Source organism: Sphaerodactylus townsendi, linkage group LG13 (genome assembly GCF_021028975.2).
Source record: "Sphaerodactylus townsendi isolate TG3544 linkage group LG13, MPM_Stown_v2.3, whole genome shotgun sequence".
NCBI lineage: Eukaryota > Metazoa > Chordata > Lepidosauria > Squamata > Sphaerodactylidae > Sphaerodactylus > Sphaerodactylus townsendi.
This window is the reverse complement of record NC_059437.1, coordinates 38805878-38826668: the sequence shown is the minus strand read 5'-3', so window position 1 is coordinate 38826668 and position 20791 is coordinate 38805878. Positions and strand designations below refer to the sequence as shown.

At 45.0% G+C, this 20791-nt stretch overlaps 1 protein-coding gene across 1 annotated transcript in view; it reads left to right on the top strand.

Annotated features, from left to right (window-relative positions):
* Window positions 1-426: 426 nt before the first annotated feature.
* Window positions 427-20791, top strand: part of TBC1D10A (TBC1 domain family member 10A) — a 51254-nt gene continuing 30889 nt past the window's right edge. Inside the window, exons 1-2 of the mRNA XM_048514803.1 lie at window positions 427-773; window positions 19917-20016. Coding sequence (XP_048370760.1) covers window positions 541-773; window positions 19917-20016 — 333 coding nt within the window. The 5' untranslated portion in view covers window positions 427-540. The remainder of the gene's footprint in view (window positions 774-19916; window positions 20017-20791) is intronic.

The following is a 20791-nucleotide window of genomic DNA, read 5'->3' as shown; positions in this document are numbered from 1 at the left end:
ACTCCAGTTGACAACTTTTTTTTTTTGCTCCAAAGTATACCAGCCAAGCAGAGTTCTCCCTAGTAAAAATGCCTTGGAATCCTCCTCCTCCTCCTTCTTCTTTCCCCTCTCCCCGGCAGAACTTAATTCCCCAAGTTTGCCATCCCTAAAACTGAAATACAATTCAGACGTCCCAGATGCGGGCGGGGGAGGTGAAACGACACGCGCCGGACTTGATAGACAAGTTCAGCAGGAGACAGTAAGGCTTTTAATTGGCATTCCAATCGCCCAATCAGGCCGCTTGCCTTTCCCAGATAGGCGGGTCAAGAAACGCGAGGCCCATTGATCTGAGTCGGGCACGGACAAGTCGCTCAAGCCCAAGGATAGCCAATGGCCGCGGAGAGGGGCGGATCCGGAGGCGCCGCCTCAGCCAATGGGCGTGACCGAAGCGGTGAGGCAGAAGCGGCCCAGCCGGATCGGCTGAAGCGGCTGCTGGCGGGCGGGGATGGCGCCGTCGCGGCTTCCTCCCCTTCGCCGCCGTTGCTGCTGAGGGAGCCGGTCATGGCCAAGAGCCGCGGCGGCGAAGCAGCAGGAGGGGCGGCCTCGGTCTCCGCGGACGGGATGGCGGCGCCGCCTGACGCTGCCTCCGAGGCGGCCGAGTTGGACGCGAAGCTGCGGCGGGACAGCGACTCGCGGAGCTCGGTGGGCGGCAGCAGCAGCGGCGGCGGCGATCGGCGCGTGGACAAGTTCGGCTTCCTGGTGGCCGAGGACGACGCTCCCGCCAGGGAGGCCCTGTGAGTGGGCGGCGGGGAAGGGGAAAGAGCAAGGCGGGGGCGGGGGGCGCTGGCCCGCGCCCTCTGCCCATGCCCCTGGGTACTCTTCCAGGCTCAGAACGCTCAGCCTGTACGCTCGCCAGGGATTCCCCTCCGGTCTGGCCATACCTTTTTTTTTTGGGGGGGGGGGATTGGACCGGAGTGGGGTGATGGGCTTGGAAAGCAACATGAGAGTCGGTGTCGGCCTCTTCTCTTCCTGGGGAGTTTCCATAGCGGAGGGAGGGAGTGGGGTGCTACCTTACAGGGCTGTTGCACCGTCAGGGCAACCAAACCAGCGTTCAGTGGGACTTGCAAGACAAACCGAATTAATTCCAGCATAAGCTTTAGAGGTGATGAAGCAAGCTCTAACTCACAAATGCTTACGCTGGAATAAATTTTATTCTTCACTTGTACTGTGCCTCTGTCCCCAGTGGAGATTCAAAGTCCCTTACAGCCTTCTTCTTGCCTGCATTTTATCCTCACAACAACCCTGTTAGGTTGAGCGAAGGTGACTGGCCCAAGGTGGGGAACCTGGGTCTCTCAGTTACTAGTTTGACACTATTAGCCACGGCACCACACTCCTGGAGTCTTTATTTTGCTGCTGTATGGCTACCCATTTGGAATTATCTCCAAATAAGTTTTTAATAGTTTTGAGACATTGTGGTATCACATTTTGGTCGCATTATGAAAAGACAAGACTCAGCAGAGAAAAGCAATAATGCTTGGAAAAGTTCAAGGCAGCAGGAAAAGAGGAGAACCCAACATGAGATGAATTGATTCCATCAAGGATGCCAGAGCCCTTCGTTTGCAAAAGCAAGGTTGTTAATAACAAGACATTAATTCATAGGTTTGCTACAAGTTGGAATCGACTTGAAAGTGCTTAACACACAAAATAGCAATTATCAGGTGTATTCTAGCAGGAGGTTCTGTAGGCTACAGAGACATCCAGGCTTGTGCCTGCATGTTACAAGACACATCTCCCCTCACCCCTCCCCATCAGTTTGCAGACCTATAATTCAAATTTGTGGGGTAAGAGAAAGATCTCTTTTTCACTGACTGAGGTGTGCTCTTTTGTGGTTTGGCATCTTTGAAGCTCTGATGCTAGAAAAGAGTTCCTTGACTTAAAACAGGTTTGCATTCAACCTTGTAACGGGGAGCACCTGGACCATCTGGAGGCTGCCATCTTATAGACCCAAAGGTGGTTCTTTGTGTTGAGGAGTGTAGAAAGAAGGCTTTTGCCACAGAAGTAGTGCCATTTGAAAAGTTTCTCTCCTTTATGAACCTGTCTGCCCCCAGGACCTTTGGAATCAGCTCGCGGATGGAGGAAGTAGAGCCCAATCTAGGTTCATCTTGGGTCTCAAATTCCAGAGAAGTTGTGACTAGTGACAAGGAGGCACCCTAATTTCAATATTTCTATTAATTTTCTCAAGTGTAGTTCAAAAACTAAAAAGAAAATATAGAAAGAGAAAAAAGAAAATACAGTTACCCATTAACTATATAAACATTACCTGTAACACATTGGATGTTAAAATTACAACCCTGATACCATTCAGAGAGAACATTATGCAGTCTCAAAATGCGTTACCTTCTAACCTTTAGGCCGTTTCCGCACGGCCCATTTATGATGGCCTGGAAACAAAAGAAGCGCTTTTCCCCAGGCCGCTGGTCTGCCTGATAGTGGTTTCGGGCCGCTGCTGGCAACGCAGCACCTGACTCTTCTTCCCTCCAGAGGCGGTCCAAGTCAAGCCGCTAAACAAATAATACCCTTTAAAAGGGTTGTTGTTGGGAAGGGAGCGTCTTCCTAACGGCGGTCGCTTGGTAAAGCGTAACGGCGCCCGCCCGAGAAAGAGCGCTGTCTCCGTCTGCCGCCACTCACGGATGTTCCTTCCTGCGGTTATCTGCGAGCATTAAGTTGCGAGCCCAGCCCACATTCATCCTCCGACCTCCAGGGGTCGGAGGGCAGCGTGGGCGGGAACTCTGCGAACTCGCAAAGCGTTCGCGCACGAGCGGAGTGACACCGTGGTGGGAAGCAGGGGCGCGAGGCGGCTTCCATGTGGAGTCAGCCTGTCGTCTCGTCTGCACCTCCGCTTCTCCCGATTAGCATGCTTGCATGCGAAACGGAAAGCATTACCCCCACGCCAGCCCGCACTCTTGGCGGCGTGAATTTTAAAGGAGGCCCACATCTTGCGGAAACGGCCTTAGTTCCAAAACAACAATAAATATCTAGTGACCAGTTATTTACATCTTAACCAATAACTAATATTCTTGCTATTGTTATTATTCCATACATAATCAATTAAGCCTCATATAAGAAATACAGTTCCCATTTCTCATCAATTTTTTTTTGTTTGAGGCACCCTAATTTCTGATCTGAAATGGGAAGTAGTTGCATTGCCTTGATAGCTGACACATTGTGAATGTTTTGGGAAGAGTAGGACTATTTCAGAGCTGAGAAGAAATCTGAGCGGGTGAGTAGAAGCAGTACTAGGAATTAGGAGTTGGGGGCCTAAATCTTGTTTTTTTTGGGGATACCATCTTGCAATCGCAACTTGCACATTTTAAAATTGCTGTTTGTTCGATTAGGAGTTCTGTTTATTTGTCAACAGACTAAATATGTGTGGTGCACTGATATGTTGGACTAGGGCTGGAGAGTCTCATGTTCAAGTTCTGTTCAGCTCACTGGGTGACCTTGGGTCAGTCTAAAGCTAGCCAGCAGTTCCTGGAGGAAGTGGTTATGCAAGTATGGTTTTCCTTCTGCCCTAGATTGTGGTGATAGAGAAAGTGAAATCTTTACAAACAGTGATTGGACAGAGGTATTGGGGCAGGGCAATCATAGTATGGTGCTGTTATAATGCTTTGATTGTGTGTTCCAGCATTGCAGGGGGTTGGAATTGATGGCCCGTGGGGTCTCTTCCAACTCTATGATTCTGAGTATAAATGACAGTAAAAAGGCAGCACATTACAAGTGCGCCTTGCCTGCTCAGCAAAATGCCATGTGAACTTTCAAATCCAGGCCCACTGCTGTCCCTCAGCCTGGCAGATATGTCCACAAGTTATAGTCTTCAAATGTGTTTTACTGACCACCTGTTCTGCTCTACTGCCTAACATATGAATGTTGGTGATTTGTGGCACAGTGATGGCTTAAAAGGATAGAGTGAGCCCAACAATTTATTTTCCCATTTTAAAATGCTTGTGTATATGTTGCCTATAGAGGTCATCTGTCCTCTCCACATTGTATTTTCAAGGCTGCTATACTTTAGATCCAGCTTTTTGACTATGAAGTGCCTTAAGAGGTTTAATAGTGTTGTGATTAACAGCAGGGGACTCTAATCTGGAGAACTGGGTTTGATTCCCCACTCTTTCCCATGTGCGGTGGACTCTTAATATAATGAATTGGATTTGTTTCTCCTTTCCTACACACAAAGTCTGCTGGGTGGCCTTGGGCTAGTCACAGTTCTCTCAGAACTCTCTCAGCCCCACATCTCTCACAAGGTGTCTGCTGTGGGGAGAGGAATGCGATTGTAAAATCTTTAAGACTCCTTAAAGGTAAAAAAAAGCAGGAAAGGAATCCAACTCTTTAAAAATACAGTGGTAATTGTTTTGGTTTCCCCATTAAATTAGTCCCCGTTGCTGAATGAATGCGTTTGCTCCTTCCTGCTAGGATAATAGGACTTTAATGAGGAAGAAGAAGAAGAGTTTGGATTTATATCCCCCTTTCCCTCCTATAGGAGAGTCAAAGGGGCTTACAATCTCCTTTCCCTTCCCCCCACCACAACAAACACCCTGTGAGATGGGTGGGGCTGAGAGAGCTCAGAAGAACTGACTAGCCCAGGGGTAGGGAACCTGCGGCTCGAGAGCCTCATGCGGCTCTTCTGCCCTTGCACTGCGGCTCCACAAGCCAAGCCTCTGGCTTCATCCTTGCCCGCCCTGCAGGCAGCAGAGGCCCGAGGCGCACTCAACCGTTGCCAGCGAGCTGACTGGGCAGCCGTCATGCGGAGTTTCTCCTCTCGGCCGCCTTGTTCGCGTGGGGCGGGGTGCTTTCCCGGCGGCCGGCAAGGCCGAGCCGCTGGCCCCATCCTTGCCCGCCCTGCAGGCAGCAGGGCAGGTGCATCCATGTGCTTCTCAGAATGAGTGGAGTAAAAGGTAAAAGGTAAAAAAACCCAATATCTTTATTTTAAATGTCAAAAATTATTTGCGGCTCCAAGTGTTTTCTTTTCCTGTGGAAAACAGGTCCAAATGGCTCTTTGAGTGTTAAAGGTTCCCTACCCCTGGACTAGCCCAAGGTCACCTAGCTGGCATGTATTGAAGTGCGCAAACTAATCTGGTTCACCAGATAAGCCTCCACAGCTCAGGCAGCAGAGTGTGGAATCAAACTCTGTTCCTCCAGATTAGAATGCACCTGCTCCTAACCACTATGCCACATGCTTCAACAGATCAGCTTCAGAATGATGGTTGCTTGGATAAGTTTCTCTGTAGTCTCTTTCTTCTGGGTAAGAGAGGTCTGTAGTGTCCTGAGATCTAAGCAGAGAGAAGTCAGTTCCTGCCTGACTATGATAGTAAGAAACCACCTTTGTGAGTCCATGCCTCGATTTGAAGGAGAGAGCCCTGCTGTTTGTGTGCCTGCAGGAGGCAGGAAGTGGCAGAACGGCTCCATAAAAGCAGGATTAAATTAAAATGTGTTGATGGTTAGGCTTAAATATGGGGCCTTTAGCCCTGAAGGTCTCTCTCAGCCTTATGAACCATGCTCATCAATTTCAAAAGCCAAAAGTAAGGAAGTGAAATCAACAAGACTCTGGGGAGTAGGGTGGGGACAGACTGCAGTGTGTATGAGTGAGTGGGTGGATTAAAAATAACAAGAACTTCATAGAATAGGTGAGGTGTTGCTTGGGGGAGTGAGCGGGGTGGCCCTGTTGCTTAAATCAAAGATAAACAATTCTTGTTTTTGTTGGTTTAAATAAGTTTGGATAAGCATCAGTTTTGTGGCTGTATAGTGATGGAGCACGGAGCATACAAAGGATTAGTTTAAAGGGAAAAGTGAAAATGTTGCAGTTGGGGTAGAGCAAGAAGAAGAATTCATCATTTTGTTACCTCTTCGTTCTTCCCATATGTACTTGAGCACACTCTTTTTTACAGTTCTCCACAGGACTCAAAAATAGAGCGCCTTGAGTTGGTGCCTTCAGTGGACCCCTTTACTATGGAAGAGGCAGGATGTTCGAAGTGGGACTTCACTCACTCTCTGACTTCTTTGGATATCTTGGCAAAGAAAGAATGTAGGAACTTGTTGGGGTTCAGGCCGCTTTTGGGACAGCAGCAGGTGTTGAAAATCTGAACTCCCGGTACCTGAGTACCAAACCAGGCCTGGTTGACTTTGTCAGACCCACGTGTGGTCTGAAGAGGAACTCTGGAACAAGCTCAGTGCTTATTTTGGCAATTGCAGGGAAAAGAATCAGTCAGTTCTTTCAGGGAAGTTTGTTTGCTGTTATTTGGTTGCTCCTAGTTAAGTTTCTGTAGGGTTTCAGAGTTCCTGGAAACACAGTTTGAAAGCCACCTGCTGTTCTGTCAGGTGCACTCAGTTGCTCAGTGGCAGTTGTTGCAAGTACTGGGAATTCATTTGGTGCCCACAGGGGAAAAATATATTGAACCTGTTGAATAGGTTCTGCTGAAAGATTTTGCAGGCAGGAATGATCAAAATCTTGTCTGCGTTCACAGTATTAGACACTTGATTTAGCAAACTGTCAGGATGTATGCCTTGTTTAGGGCTGTGGGGTTTAGACAGAGTTCAGAGGAGCTGTGTGTGGGAGTCTGTCTCGGCCTGAGAGATCTTGTAACACGAAAGAGGAGAGGCTGGAATATGTAGCCAAAGAGATAATGGAGAGTACATAACTACTTCTCCATCTTGCTGGTGCCAAAACACTTCCCTCTTGCTGTTCTGTTACGTGATCAAAAACAGGAGTCAGTTGTTAGTCATACACAGAGTATTCAGGCAAGTTTACAACCTGGAAAAAAATTTTTGGAAATCCTTTTCTGTACTCGCTTCCTCAGCTTCACAGTGCTGTGCTATAAAAGCAGGCAGTGATTTCCAAACCCTCTGTGTGTGTACGCGCACCAGTAGGTGGGGCAAACTGTGCCTTGGACAATGAAGGCATGTCTTAGAACAGGGAAGCCCCGTGTAGCTTTTTATTGTCCCATCCCCCTTTCTACTGACTGACATAACCTCAAAGGAAGGGCTAAAGATTTACCAAACTTACCATATAACTGATAGGCATTAGGGAAATCCCAGGAGCACTGCTGATGGCCAGCGAGAAAGAACGGTTCCACTGTGACTGACCGGAGTGAGTGGGAGAATGGCATAGTGTTAACTGGTATTTGTTGCGAGGGTACCTGCTCATTGTTCCAGGAAATGATCATCAAGAAAATATAGTAGCAGGTTCTTCAGTATGTAAAATGAGTTTCCAGATATATTGAACAGCAAAAGGCAGGTAAAAAATATAAACAGAACAGAATATTCTGGCAGTGTGGGAAGAGCCTGAGGAGTATTGGAGGAGGAAAACAGAATCTGGCAAAGGCAGCAAAGATCTCACTGATTTTTCTGTGAAATTAGCTTTTGCAACTCCAGAGCTCCAATTTTGACGTGCGTTATCTTCTTCTCTTTGGGTCCTGATTTATGAGAGCTGGATTGGAAGTTAATTTTAAAAAGTACTCTACAAATGAAGACAGATAGCATGTTGCTTTAAGCCCAGATGCTTTAATGAGTCTATATCAATTGTTAATTTGTTGCTGTATTTTTGCTTTCTTGGCAGCATTGTTTCATCCTTGAACCTTCGTAGACTGTCTGAATCAGGATCAAGTTAAACCACTGTGACTCTAGCTATCCCATTCAGTTGAATAGATTTGCAAACGCACAGCTGCTTCTCACAATGTCCATGTACACCAGTGTAGGCATTTATGATGCATTTAAGGAAACACATCAAGCAAGCTGCCAGTTTTCATGTCATTTGCAAAAGCTCCCCTCCCTCAGTAGCAGTTCTTATTCACTGTAAGCAGGTGGCTATTAACAATTCCGACCTCCCTGACATCTGCTGGATTATGTGCAATAGGGGAGTGAGGGGTCATGCTCATAGTCTTAGCACTTTATTCTAAAGCTTGTGCTCTGACTTTTAGACTGTCTCAAATTCAGTGCCTGATCACTGTACACATCTCCTCTCCAAAACCGATATCCAGCGCCCTGCTAATGGTATGATTCTTCAGGTGTTCCCCAGAAGTCAGCTTTCATTTAATACTCAACCTTTTAGCCCACATGGTCACAAAGGTATGCTTGAAAGCATATTTAGGCAATGCCAGGTGAACTGCTGACTAAAAATATTCCCTGGGTGGGGCATATGTCCCCTCTCACTCCCTGCAGCCCCTTGTCTTTCCTAGCAGCAAACTAATAATTGGAGAATAAATTATGCAAAAAGAAAATGTAAATGTGATAGACGTGTATAATTTATGCCAATTGCAGCTGTCAGCTCCTTGTGCAGAATTTCCTTTTTAATTTTAGCACTGCCTGTAGCATCCTGTCAGTGCTCCGGAAGGGGTTTGGAGCCTACACTTAGAATGTTGTTTTGGTCCCATATGTTTTGTTTCCAGGAAAGATAATGACAAAGGGAGCTGGAGAGCAAGAAAAACAAAGATTAGGAAAGAACAGATGTGGCCAGGGTGGAAGCCAAAAGCATCCTGCCTGGACCATTGCCTGGGGCAATGTTGGAGGATATCAGCATCTGTGAAACTCAACAGGAGACTGAATTAGGAACTGTGAATGAGGAATTGAAAATATCTTTAAATGCTTGTCTCTTCCTTGCCTCGGGAACTCCAGGAGTGATAACCCCGTAACTAGAACTTCCTGTACTTGGCAATTAAAAAATCAGTGTTCTGCTCTAGTCTTGCCCAATTTTTGAAAATTGAGGAAAGGATGTCACTTAAGCAGGCTGCCCTCAGGATGTCACTTAAGCAGGCTGTCCTCAGTGAAAATGTAGCATCAAGGGGAGACAAGTGGAGTGCCTATACTAAACAAGCGAAATTTCAGTTATTTTGATATGTTCTTAAGTGCTAGTAAGTTATTGGGACCAGTGTGCAGAAGGGTATACCAGAGACTTATGGCATGGGAGAACAGGTAAGTAAGTATCCAATACTGGTGTTTACTGTACCATCACATCCTCTAAAAGCAGAGAGTACGACATTTCTTCTAGTTCACCTTCTTGCCATGCTGAGCCAGTGCTGTGGTCAAATGAATAACAGATTGGGACTTGTGCAACACGCTTTAACATTGCAGTGACCGTACACAGTGGAATGGCTACTTGTTGTCTAGGGTTTCTTACAGCTGATAATCGAAAGCAGTTTCTCTAAATGGGTCCTGAGAACTAGAAGATGATTAAAAGAATATCGATGTGGATTGTTAGTTCATCCAGTAACCCCGGCCATTTTGAACTGGGCCTTCTATACACACACAGTGGTGGGATTCAAATAATTTAACAACCGGTTCCAGTGATGGGATTCAAATAATTTAACAACTGGTTGTTTACAAGCACCATTTTAACAACCGGTTCTGCCGAAGTGGTGCGAATCTACTTAATCCCGCCACTGGCTACACATCTATACCAAAATCTAGAGAAGATGTTGTCTCACATAGTTCATAGATAATACTGTGCTAAAACTCAGCACACAGGCTCCACGAATAGGTTACTTCCAAATGTTGAGAAACATGCCTAATTTTGGAAGAGAATGGAGTTAGCATCACTATGAGCCTGCAGATCAGAAATAGATCATGAATACTTTGATCAAAGGATTTGGATTCCAATTTTGAGCTCAATCTCAGGGTGAGGTGTTTCTCTCTTCAATGTCCCAAGAGGCAGAATGAGACGCCAGATTCTAAACAGCTGTCATTGTAATTATTATTATTGCTTTTATGGGGATCTGTCCTTCCTGCATGTGTTGGTAATTCTTGCACAGCTCGGCAAGTAAATAACATGTCTTTAAATTGGATTCAGTTATTAGCCCATCCCATCTTCCTCACTGGCTAAAGGAACCAACGCTAGCACTTTCCTAATGAATCTGCCTTGAAAAACTATTATGGCATGGATGGAGGACAGGGGTGCAGCTCGGTCTAAAATTAGGTCAAAATTAAGGATTTGTTTGAAAAGGCCATCTGTCTGTCTATGATGTTAAGTAATGCTGAACTGCAGGAAAATTGCGAACTGGGATGTTATTGCAGAAGTGATTTACTTGAGGACGTACACACAAACTGTAGGAGGATTGAAAAGAGAACTCTAAGTTTTGAACCATGAATTGCTTTCTTCCATTCTTCTATAACTTCTGTGATGAGTCCTCTTTTAAAAATGACCAGTGCTTAAAGGCAGCACAAAAAGGAGCACAGACTTAATTCTTAAACTAAACTATAGATTTTTGCAGTGAAAAACCCAAATGCTGATCAAAAATAGATGCTCATTAAGTGCGAGTTGAAGAAAGCAGACGTTTGAGGCCTTTCAAGGGAAGCAGGGTGCTTAGGAAATTAGGGTTGTGGAAAGAATGTTGGAATGAGAGTGAAGGAAGAGCTTAGTAACTTGCGGCAAAGCTCAGTTTTAATGCTGGAAGAGAAACAGATGCCTGAAAAAAAGTTGACATGCGAGGAAGATGAAATGGAGGGTGCCTTTGCCCATCAGAAGTACTCAGCTGGGTGCTATCATCCAGTGTTTAGGTAACAATTGAATGTAATGTGATCAAGGTATAATCATTACTTAGAGCAGGGGTCTGCAACCTGTGGCTCTCCAGATGTCCATGGACTGAAATTCCCATCAGCCCTGCCATTTGGCCATGCTGGCAGGGGCTGATGGGAATTATAGTCCATGAACATCTGGAGAGCCACAGGTTGCAGGCCTCAGAGTGAAGAAGCTCTTTGGACAAGACCTGGACAATAGTGGGATAGAATTGCGAAGACTAAAAGACAAGTAAAGAACAAGTAGTGTTTTTGTAAGTACAGGTTAGAGGCAGCCCTGGTTCAGTAGCAGAGGACAAACTTTGCATTCTTTAATCTGTAGCATCTGGTTCAGAGGATTCTAGAGAGCTATTCCCAGTCAGGATAGACCTTACTGGGCTGCGTCTACTGATGGTCTGACTGACTAGTCAGTCTCCAACCATGACAACAAACATGATTACTTTCACCTCTTGTAATATAAACCTTCCTTAATTACTTTAAAAAGTTAACTTTACCTTGACTTTTCAGGTTCTCCTGTGTGTCTGTGAAAAAACAAAAACTGGAGAACTTGCAGCTGTAAAACTCTTATCTTGAATAACCATTACAGAAGTGCTTAGGCAGAATTCCCTTTGTACAGCCTTGAAAACGGGGAAGATCCAGGGCTGCTGTTCCTCCTGTCTGGAATGGGCATCAGGTGAGCAGGAAAATGTAAGCCTCAGCCAAGTAAGGTTGTACTGGAGCATAAATTGTGTAAGAATGAGAGAACTAGGATCCACAAGAAGCAAATTTGATGCTTCCGTGGCAGCTGTCTAAAGGTCTAGGATTTTTCTGTTCCTTTTCCATCAAGTGATGGCTGTTTGTGGCTTCTGCCAAATAGTTTCCCTTCCCAGTTCAAAGCCAGAATTTCTGTGTGTTTCTGTCTGCTTGGCTTTAATATAGGTAGGGAAGCACTTCTAACTGGCTTCCTCTGGTGCTGCTTTCCTGCAGGAGGAGCAGCAAGCTGCTGGGAACATCTGTAGTCCTTTGGAAACCAGAGGTCATTTGCGGGAAGCAGGTGGGTCTAGTGCTGCAGCTCGCCTGCAAAGTGTAGCAGTTATTGTACAGAGAATGAGCACCTGAACCCCCAGCTTTCCTACCCAGTTGCCACTGATCTGCTTCAAAAAGGCTGCAGTGATTATTTCCAGGCAGAAGATGGCTAGGTGGGTGTGTTTATGGAAAGGAGAAGAGCTCTCAGGTGCTGATTTATGCCTCCCTCTCCCCCAGTGGAACTCATTTGGACATTAGCATCCTATTTCTTCTCCCCTGAGCCGGAGGACATCTTGTGGGTGTTTTCCACCATGCAATCAGGGAGGCAGGAAATTATTTCAAGCTTCCTCTTCCCACTGGAATGGGAATGCCCCCTTTTCACAGTCCTTTTCCTGCCTCAAGGGGAGAAGCCAGGGTACTTGTGCTCCCGTTTTCCTATTCCTGAATAAAACCCGGTTCCTCCAGATTAGAGTACACCTGCTCTTAACCACTACTCCACTGCTGCTCATGAAAACAAGGCTTTCATTATCATCGTCTTCATGATCACAACCTCCCCCATGGTTGTGGGGAGATTACCTTCTTCCTGATCTCTAGGAAGAAGTGAGGCTTGCTGGTTCTGCAAGGCTTTGTATAAGTGAGTTTGAGGACAGGCTTGTCGATGCTGATGTCGGACGTTCTTTATATTGGTGCTACACTAGTGGTTCCAGCTCTGACCTGGACGGCCCGGATTAGCCTGATCTCCTCAGATTGCCGGGTCGGCCCAGGTTAGTACTTGTATGGGAGACCACCAAGGAAGTCCAGGGTTGCTCCACAGAAGCAGGCAATGGCAAAGCACCTCTGTTCATCTATTGCCTTTTTTATTTCAGTTAGTTCTTTGATTTTTAACCTGTCCTTTCCCGACCAAGTTGAGCCCAGGGTGGCTGACAACAACATTTAAAATCACATATTTACAGTTGAATGTTACAGTCTACCAGGTCACCATAAGTTGGCTGCCGCTTGACAGTACTTTCCATCCCCGCCATAGCGATTCCCACTGTGCAAGAATTGGTTGGTTCTGAAACTAATACTTGTAGTTTTGCCGAAAGCTGCTTCAGGCACACTGAGAGGTGTGTTGTGAATGATTTAAATAAAAACCCATGGCTGGTGTTTTCATTGGAGGCTGGCCAATTTTCAAACCTAAGCACCTTTTAAGAGGTGTTCATAACATTCTTGTGGGTATATTTTTGATGGGAGCCGATTTGAGGTCTTGGTAGAAGGCAGTAACGTCAACTTTTCCATCAGTCGGTGTGAAGGGAATGCCAAGAGCTAGTAAGTCCAAGGGAAGAGCAGTCTAATAGAAACTGAAGCATGGGTTTCAAAAGCTGTCAATCTCAAGGCAGCTTTCAGTCAGGAAAAACATTGACAGTTCCTGGAAGATGAATACCTTGAGGTTTACAGCTCTTGAAACCCATTGCTTCAGTTTCTCTTAGGTCAGCTGGACTTCCAAGAATTCCTTGGACTTCCTGTTTGCTCTTTGCTGCTGGAAAAATGCATCCTCAGCTCTAAACTCCAGTCAAGCCATTTCCTGTCCAAAGATCTGACTGGATGCTAGATCATGGTGGAATGTGTTCTTGGTTCCTCCTGTTCTAATTTCAGACAACATTGCATGTTTCCAAACTTTCATCCTTTTTTTAATAACATCCTGAGGGGGGAAATGACCTGTACAGGTTCTGTTTGATATAGTCTCATTGTGAGTGGATGCCTGTGTGTTTGAACACAAAACTATGTATGTAATTTGGGTAGGATACTTCTCCTAGTATGTCTTAAGTGTCCACACAGTTGGGGTTTTGTTTTTGCTGGATCCTAATCAGTGATTATCTGGCTACTAACCAGTGATCAGCTGAAGAATTGGGATAGTCAAATGAAGCAGGACTTCACCAACTGCTCATTCATATCCCACTTCCTTCAAGGAGCTCAGTGGTGCCCATTATTTCTTCTCTTGCCACTTTATCCTCCAAAAACCCTAAACAGTAGATTAGGCTTATAAATACTGAGTGGCCTACAGTAACCTATGAGCTCCCACGGCAGAATATTTCCACCTAATCTACCTCAGTGGATTGCTTAAAGGTTCTTGACTTATCGTAAGTCCTTAAAGGTTCCTGGCTTATCTTCTACTTGGGGGGGGAGGGGGGCTTGGTAATGGCTGTTTCACATATTATCAGAGGTATACTCAATTTTGCCTTTGAGCTTTCTGTCCCAGATCACCCTGTTCTTCCTGATCTCACAGTCTCCCTATAAGAGAGTTACAACCCACTTTTGGTTCCCACTCTACAGTTTAGGAACCACTGACATACAGGAATTGAGCACAGGTGTGCTTAGATGTGGCACGTTTTATTCTTGCTTCCTTTTTGAGCAACTCAGTGGAATTCCACCATCACAGGCCGCTTTTCTCCTCGCCCAGCCCATGATATTATGGCGAAAAGCAAAGGGGTTCCTTGCTCTAGCAGCCCCAGTAAAATCCCGACAGATTAGCCTGTCTGTAGCCCTGTTCGTGGAAGCTTTAATAACAAAGGCCCGTTCAGGTGGCACTGGGACCCTCAAGCAGTTGGCTCCACTCCAGCCATGTGACCAGGAGCTTGGACTGAAGTTTCCCAGGCCTCGCCAGCTCAGCCAACAAACTGAAAGGTAAACTCACAAGAACAGCAGGTCAGCCTATGTTGAAAATAGGATCAAAGCCTTATGCTGCTTTATCAGCAACAGGAGCTGGCATAATCTCGAACCTGGATTTGTTGCCTAAGTGCCCCTTAGTCATTTCAGGTGTGAACATCAGTGGCAGGCCGACAGGGGCTATCCTGTGAATAGTGTCTGATCTCAGACATTGTTCTTTGGTTTTGCAAATGTTCTGGTCATCCACTGACTTGTAATTGTGACTGTAGTTTGACACAGACAAGTGCTGAAAGGCCAGCAAATATTGGCTGTTCCCACTGGTACGTTTTTGGTTTGAGCAAAGGGATATTTAGCCCCTTTCCATACTGACAGAAGCTTGGGATGAACAAATCCCTCGTAAGCTGAATCCAGTTAAGACTCAGGCAAATGGAAGTACGTGGTTGAAGCATATTGGGATCTCTGAATCTTTGTTGTTAGCATTGGGGTGGGTGGGAGGAAGGGGAGGCAGTGGGGCTTAAAGTCTTTTGCAGTTGAGGTTCAGTAAGTGGCAGGCTTTGCCAAAGCTGCTGTCGCTGTCTCAAGAATAGAAAGGAATTAAAGAGCTCTTTTCCAGTTCCCCTGCTTGCACAGGAGCTGGAGCTGCCTTTCATTATGGTCAATAATGCAATGGGTATTTTTGTTGGGCGGGGGATTATGCTGGCTTGAGTCCCCATTAGGCCATACTTAGTGGGAGGCTAAAGTTAAAAGAGTGGTTACTAGGGTGGGACACTGTCAGATTCTGTAGCCACAGTTGGTGCACAATCTACTCTTATTTTGTTCAGGCGTGGCTTAGTATGTATGATGCTGGAGTGCGTTAAAGCTTCTTTAAATTTGTCCAAAGCACATTGGCATGTGGCGTAAGCTGTACACAAAACTAGGCTGCCATTCAGAATGGAGAGCCAGTCTCTGCCCAAGGAATTCTTGACGTGCTGTTTTGTTACCTCCCTTGCTGGAGGAGGCCCAGTGAAAATGCAGATTCTGTACTTCTTGTGGATACGCAGGAGACGCCATTGTAATCCCTCTGCGAAACATGGCATGACTGATAAATGCTTGAGAGTTGTACGAGGCAGGCAAGAATGGCAGAGCGTTGCCACCGTGTCTGCAAAGCCTTGTAGGCAGGGCTTGGCTTATTCCTTGCATATCTTCTGGCATGTTGAATGGAATCTGGGTTAGAATTGTGTAATGGAAAAAACTGCTAGTTCTGCAGAGCTTTTTAAATGCACATCTCCAAGAGGCTTAAGAAAATGACAGTGGAAGACCTGTGAACTGAGTCAAATTGCCAATTCCTTGTATAGCACTGGTGGGGGGTGGGGGTTTAGGGAGTATTTTAGCTTTCCTTTTTGACTGAGCTTCAAGGCAGATTGCAGAGTAAAGAAAGGGAAAAATGTAATCAATCAGTGTAAGACATCAAATGAGTGATGCAGTGGGAGTTGAAGTTTTAAACTGAATGACTATGTGAACAACAACATGTTTATAGCAAATAATGCAATAGACCTGGGTACGCAAGACTAAATGCTAATACCAGTAGAGTATGAATAGTACACAATTAAATGGCAATGTGGATGACAAACTCTTCATGCTGGCATAATGTGAGCAGGGCAGACTGTGGGATTACAAAAGTACAAGCAGTATAGTTCCCATTCCCAAAGGAAGGTGTCTTTTGGGGCCATTCCATTCCACTGCAGATCAATTCCATTATAAGAATGCACTGCTGAACGTTTCTGTTTGTACCTGTTGTGTAATGACAGCACTGTGGGTGTATTCCTGGCCTTCTGATTTACAGTACAGCTTGACTGGCCAGAGCTAGGGAGCTGATTTTTTCACTCATTACAAGTAGTTATACTTGGACCACATAACAGTGACCCAGTTATTTTTCTCCTGATAAAACTACATGACTAGGCCAGACAGCAGTGATTTCTGGGGATGGAAAGTGCGGTCAGAGAAAGGATTCCGGTCACCAGTGCTGAACTTCAAATTTCTCTGTGGCATATCCTGCCGCCATTACATCTATTTGTGATCATATAGAATGTATTTTGGACAGGATCAAATGAGTGGAACCCTGTAGGTGCCTGCTAGTTCTTGAGGCTCACAGTCCTTGTGAAGGTACTCTACCCATTGCAGTTGTCACCCATGCAAGCTGGGCATCATTGGGGGAAAACTGAGGTGTGAAATCTGGAGTCACATGGTTTCTTGTTGGCATCTGGGCACAAAAATCCTTTGCTCTTGTTTCAAAGAAAGCCCCAACCCTCTGGTTGTGCTGTGGAAGGCTGGCTTCTGAAGGCTGTCCTGTTACTTGTTTCTCTGGTGACTAGATCTGCTTCTTAACTGCAGCCTGTGTGTGCTGACTCTCCTTTCTGCTGCTCCTCCATTTTAGAAAGGCCAGGAGAAGAGGAAGTAGACTGTGGTTTTGGCATTTCAGTTCCAGCAAGTCCATAAATGCACACTTCCGGCAGAGAAAGTGGGAGCCGGCTGCAAGCTCCCAGCCAGGCATGTTCATTTTGTCTGCTTTCTTTCCTCTTCTCCGTTTTGAATCTCACATAAAATGTTCTGAAGTGTTGCCCTAAACTGGTTTGCGAGCAACAAATGGGAAGTTCTCATTTCAACAGTGGAATTCCTTAAACAGGAGTTTGTCTAATCCAGGGCTCTTCAACCTGTGGCTCTCCAGATGTTCATGGACTACAATTCCCATCAGCCCCTGCCAGCATGGCCAATTGGCCATGCTGGCAGGGGCTGATGGGAATTGTAGTCTATGAACATCTGGAGAGCCACAGGTTGCAAAGCCCTGGCCTAGTCTCAGATGCAGATTTGCCTACTTGGATAGAGCTCCCTAAGATTGTTAGCCTTTCTCCGTGAAGTGGGGCTTCTTGCTGAAAATTGGCATTCATGCATATTTCAGTGCAAGTTGTGTAATATTACAACAGTGTGTGGCATTGGCAGGGCTTGAGGAAAAGTGGACTGGTTAAGCCATGAGCCAAGGAAGTCCAGAGATTCCATATCTACACTGCAGTCTAATACCAGTTGTATTCTGGCTATGGTTTATCTCCGAGAGCTCTAGCGATTGTCAAGTACACTGAAAATAATTAGGATCCTACACAGACATTGCTTGATCTCCCCCCCCCCCCCCAACAGAGTTTCCCTGGCTAAGAGGGATTATTAAACACGATGGATATACCTTAAATATTTAGCCGAATATTGTGGTTTCATTTGCAGCTTGTCGGTTCCGGGTTGTAAATAGGTAAAGAGAGCGAGTGACTCATAAATCCGCTTGTGAAGAATGCTTGATTCATGACAGCGTGGGAAAATGTGAAGATCAGAGCATAGGTGAAGGTTAATTTGAGTGACTGAACCAGTCCTTTTCAAGACTGTGGAAACTCTTAGTGGATTTTATGTTGCTGCATGTTTATCTTATGGCATCTTACATGCAAAATTCTTCATAGAAGTTTTCTGGAGCTAAGCAAAATCTGGCTTAGCCCTTCCCTGGTTTGGGGGAATGCAGGGAACCAGAGTGGATTTCTTAAGGCTTGTGTTGCTTGTTTGTATCACTGCTCCTGTGATCAGCTGGTGTGAAAGTTTGCAGGTGCACATTTTCTAAATTCTGTAAGGCCTGTGTTTTTTCTGTGGTTGGTCCCACTTTATGCAACAGGCTGAGTGCGTAAGGAAAATGCCTTATATGGAAACTTAGAAGATGCAATGAGGCTATTTCATTTACTAGAGTTTTTAATGGATCTGTTAACAGATTTCATGACATCCATTCTGTCTAGTTTTATGTTCAGCTACATAGTCTTCAACCACCTTCACTCTGTCTTGCCACTGAATAGCCACTCTTGTTCCTGGTTCAGAGATGCACAAACTGGATGTTGGGTCACATGAATATGCTCTGAGAAACTAAATGCTCCTATGAATGCCCAAGTTCCCACCCACATGGGGGCCTGCCCATTGCATCTCTGCATGATGTACTGTTTAAACCTGGTTTCTCTCTGGCCAGATTGTTGTGTTATCTGAGATTGTGTCTGATGCTGATAACCGTATCATTCAATGACATCACAAACAAAACTCATCTTTCTATGAACTTATTAGTTCTTATTTCATCTTGATTTGTAATTCTACCTTGATGCGTCAGTTTAGATTCGAGACCAATTTTCATACTCTCATAACCTTGGCATTAATATCGGGAACCACAGAGGATTTCCAACAGAATGTTGTGACTTATCTTGGTGCAGCCAACAAGCTCTTGATAAGGTTTCTATCTGACGCAAGCGTGCAGTCTTTAACTTAACACAGTAAATCAGCCGCAAGATCACATGGTAAGTTCTGGCTGTGGCACAGGAGCAGAACATCTGCTTTAGCATGCAAAGCTCCCACGTTCAATCACTTGGCCTCTTCAGGTAGAAAGACCAGGTAGTAGGTGATGTGAAAGACTTTTGCCCGAGACCCTGGACAGTTACTGCCCTACAAAACAGTTGTATGCGCGTGTGCATGTGTATTAATTCTACAGTATATAAAAAGGTCTGATTCCAAAAAGAGTCCAGTTGGAACAATTCTAGAAAACAAGTCACCCAGGTCAGACAACTGAATTAGATTTCCACAAGTTCAAGGTATTTAAGAATCTATAGGGTGTCAGATACCAACAGTACCTGGCGTTCACAGAATTTTCTATTGTCATCTGAAATAAGTGTTCGATGTACCTATGCCTATAACCATTCCCACAAATCCTTCAGTAATTCTAAAGATAACATTTTATTCAATTTTGAACCTGTCTAGGATTTGATCTCTCCTTTTATCAATTATTTATGGAATACTGAAATACAACTCGTAAGGGAACTGCTACCTATCAAAATATCAGACTCCAATTTATATTACCGTAACTCATTTGTTATATGTCTGATTCGTAGAAATCGAGAGAAAGGAGGTCTTAAGTCATTTGTTAAAGGTACAGGTAGCCCCCTGTGCAAGCACCCAATCATTACTGTCCCATAGGGTGGTGTCACTTTATGACATTTACTAGGCAGACTGTTTATGGGATGGTTTGCATTGCCTTCTTTGGACAAGTACTAGGTGGGTTGTTTCATCTTAAGGTAGTACTGTAACTTCACTTAAAAATCCTCTAATCTATAAAGGTTGTATCACCCATCTATAAAGTCATTTTCTTGTTATGAAAAACTGAAGTCAATGGGGAGATTTTATCTTTATTAAGGGTAGGAATCTCACAAATCTTTTGTTTAAACCATAGTAGATGCATAATTCTACATTTCTAAGCTAGAAACTTTCCCTGGAGCAAGCTATTCCTTCAGCTAAGTTAACACGGTTGCCTTATAATCTGTAGGCCTACCTTTATGTATAATGTTTAGCTACTCTGACAGGTTTTCTTCTGATATGAACTTTAAAATTTGTTGCCACAAATTTGAAGTATTGAATGTTCCATAATGGTTTGAAATAAAAATAAGATTTTAGATAACATAATTTTAAGTAACATAATTGTCATGGTTTTTTCCCCTAATCACAGAATTGGAAGAGTTGACCAAAAGGTTAATAACTCCTTGAATAAGTCCTTTAGCTGATAAACATGGGTTGCTCAAAAACAAATATTATTTCCATGAAATCCCTGCCTTTCCTGACGGCGTTGCTGGTTTTAAGGAAGGTGGTGTTTCCCAGTTTAGTAAATTAGCTTGTTATCTTCTTCCTAGGCTTGAGGAGGTGCCGCTGGAGAAACTAAGACAGAGGGAATCCAAGTGGCTGGATATGCTCAACAACTGGGACAAGTGGATGGCTAAGAAGCACAAAAAGGTGAGCCACCCCTGTGGTGTTCAGCCGCCAGCACCCTTCTTTCCTTCTTGGGTCTGGAGTGACCGGGATCAGAAGGTATTGATGACCTAGCTTCTGAAGCTATTTATGGGCATTCCTTCCACTCAAGATGTACTGCATAAGTTGGCGTTACTGCTTGTTACATGAGGCCCTGAGGTGTGAAGTGCTGTGATAGAAGTGTCAGAGGGCAGGTACCAAAGTGGCTGCAAGAAGTTGTGGCTCAGGACTCAACTAGCTGTTGGGCTGAAGTGGCTCTAGTGCAGGTGAGGAATTTCTAAGTCTTGCTTGATGTGATCTTAGTAGCAAAGCCCAGATCAAATGTCTGAAGTATTCTCTTTTATGGGGCTAAGTTCTTGCAGTGTGTGAAGTCTTCCACACTGCTGTTGAGCCACTCATTAAACTTTGCTGCATTCTTAACTCTGTAGCAAATAACAATAGCAGAAACCAGAATGATAGTACGTGCAGATAGCTCCAGGGGGGCAGTGACTAAAAGCTTAATATTTAAATATCTAAACAAATCAGATATGAAGGCAGAAAGCCAGCAGGGGGATGGGGGCTTTCCAGTGTTTTGCACTGAGTGTCACATGTATGACTATCTGCCACTAGGACAGAAGTCATGGGTGTGCCCTCGCTGCAATGAGCTCCTGGCACTCAAGGAACGTGTGCGTTCTCTTGAAGCCAAGGTGGCAGACCTGGAGAAGCTGAAAGAGGCAGAGAGGGTGACAGACGAGGCTTTCAGGGACCTAACAGCCGGGTC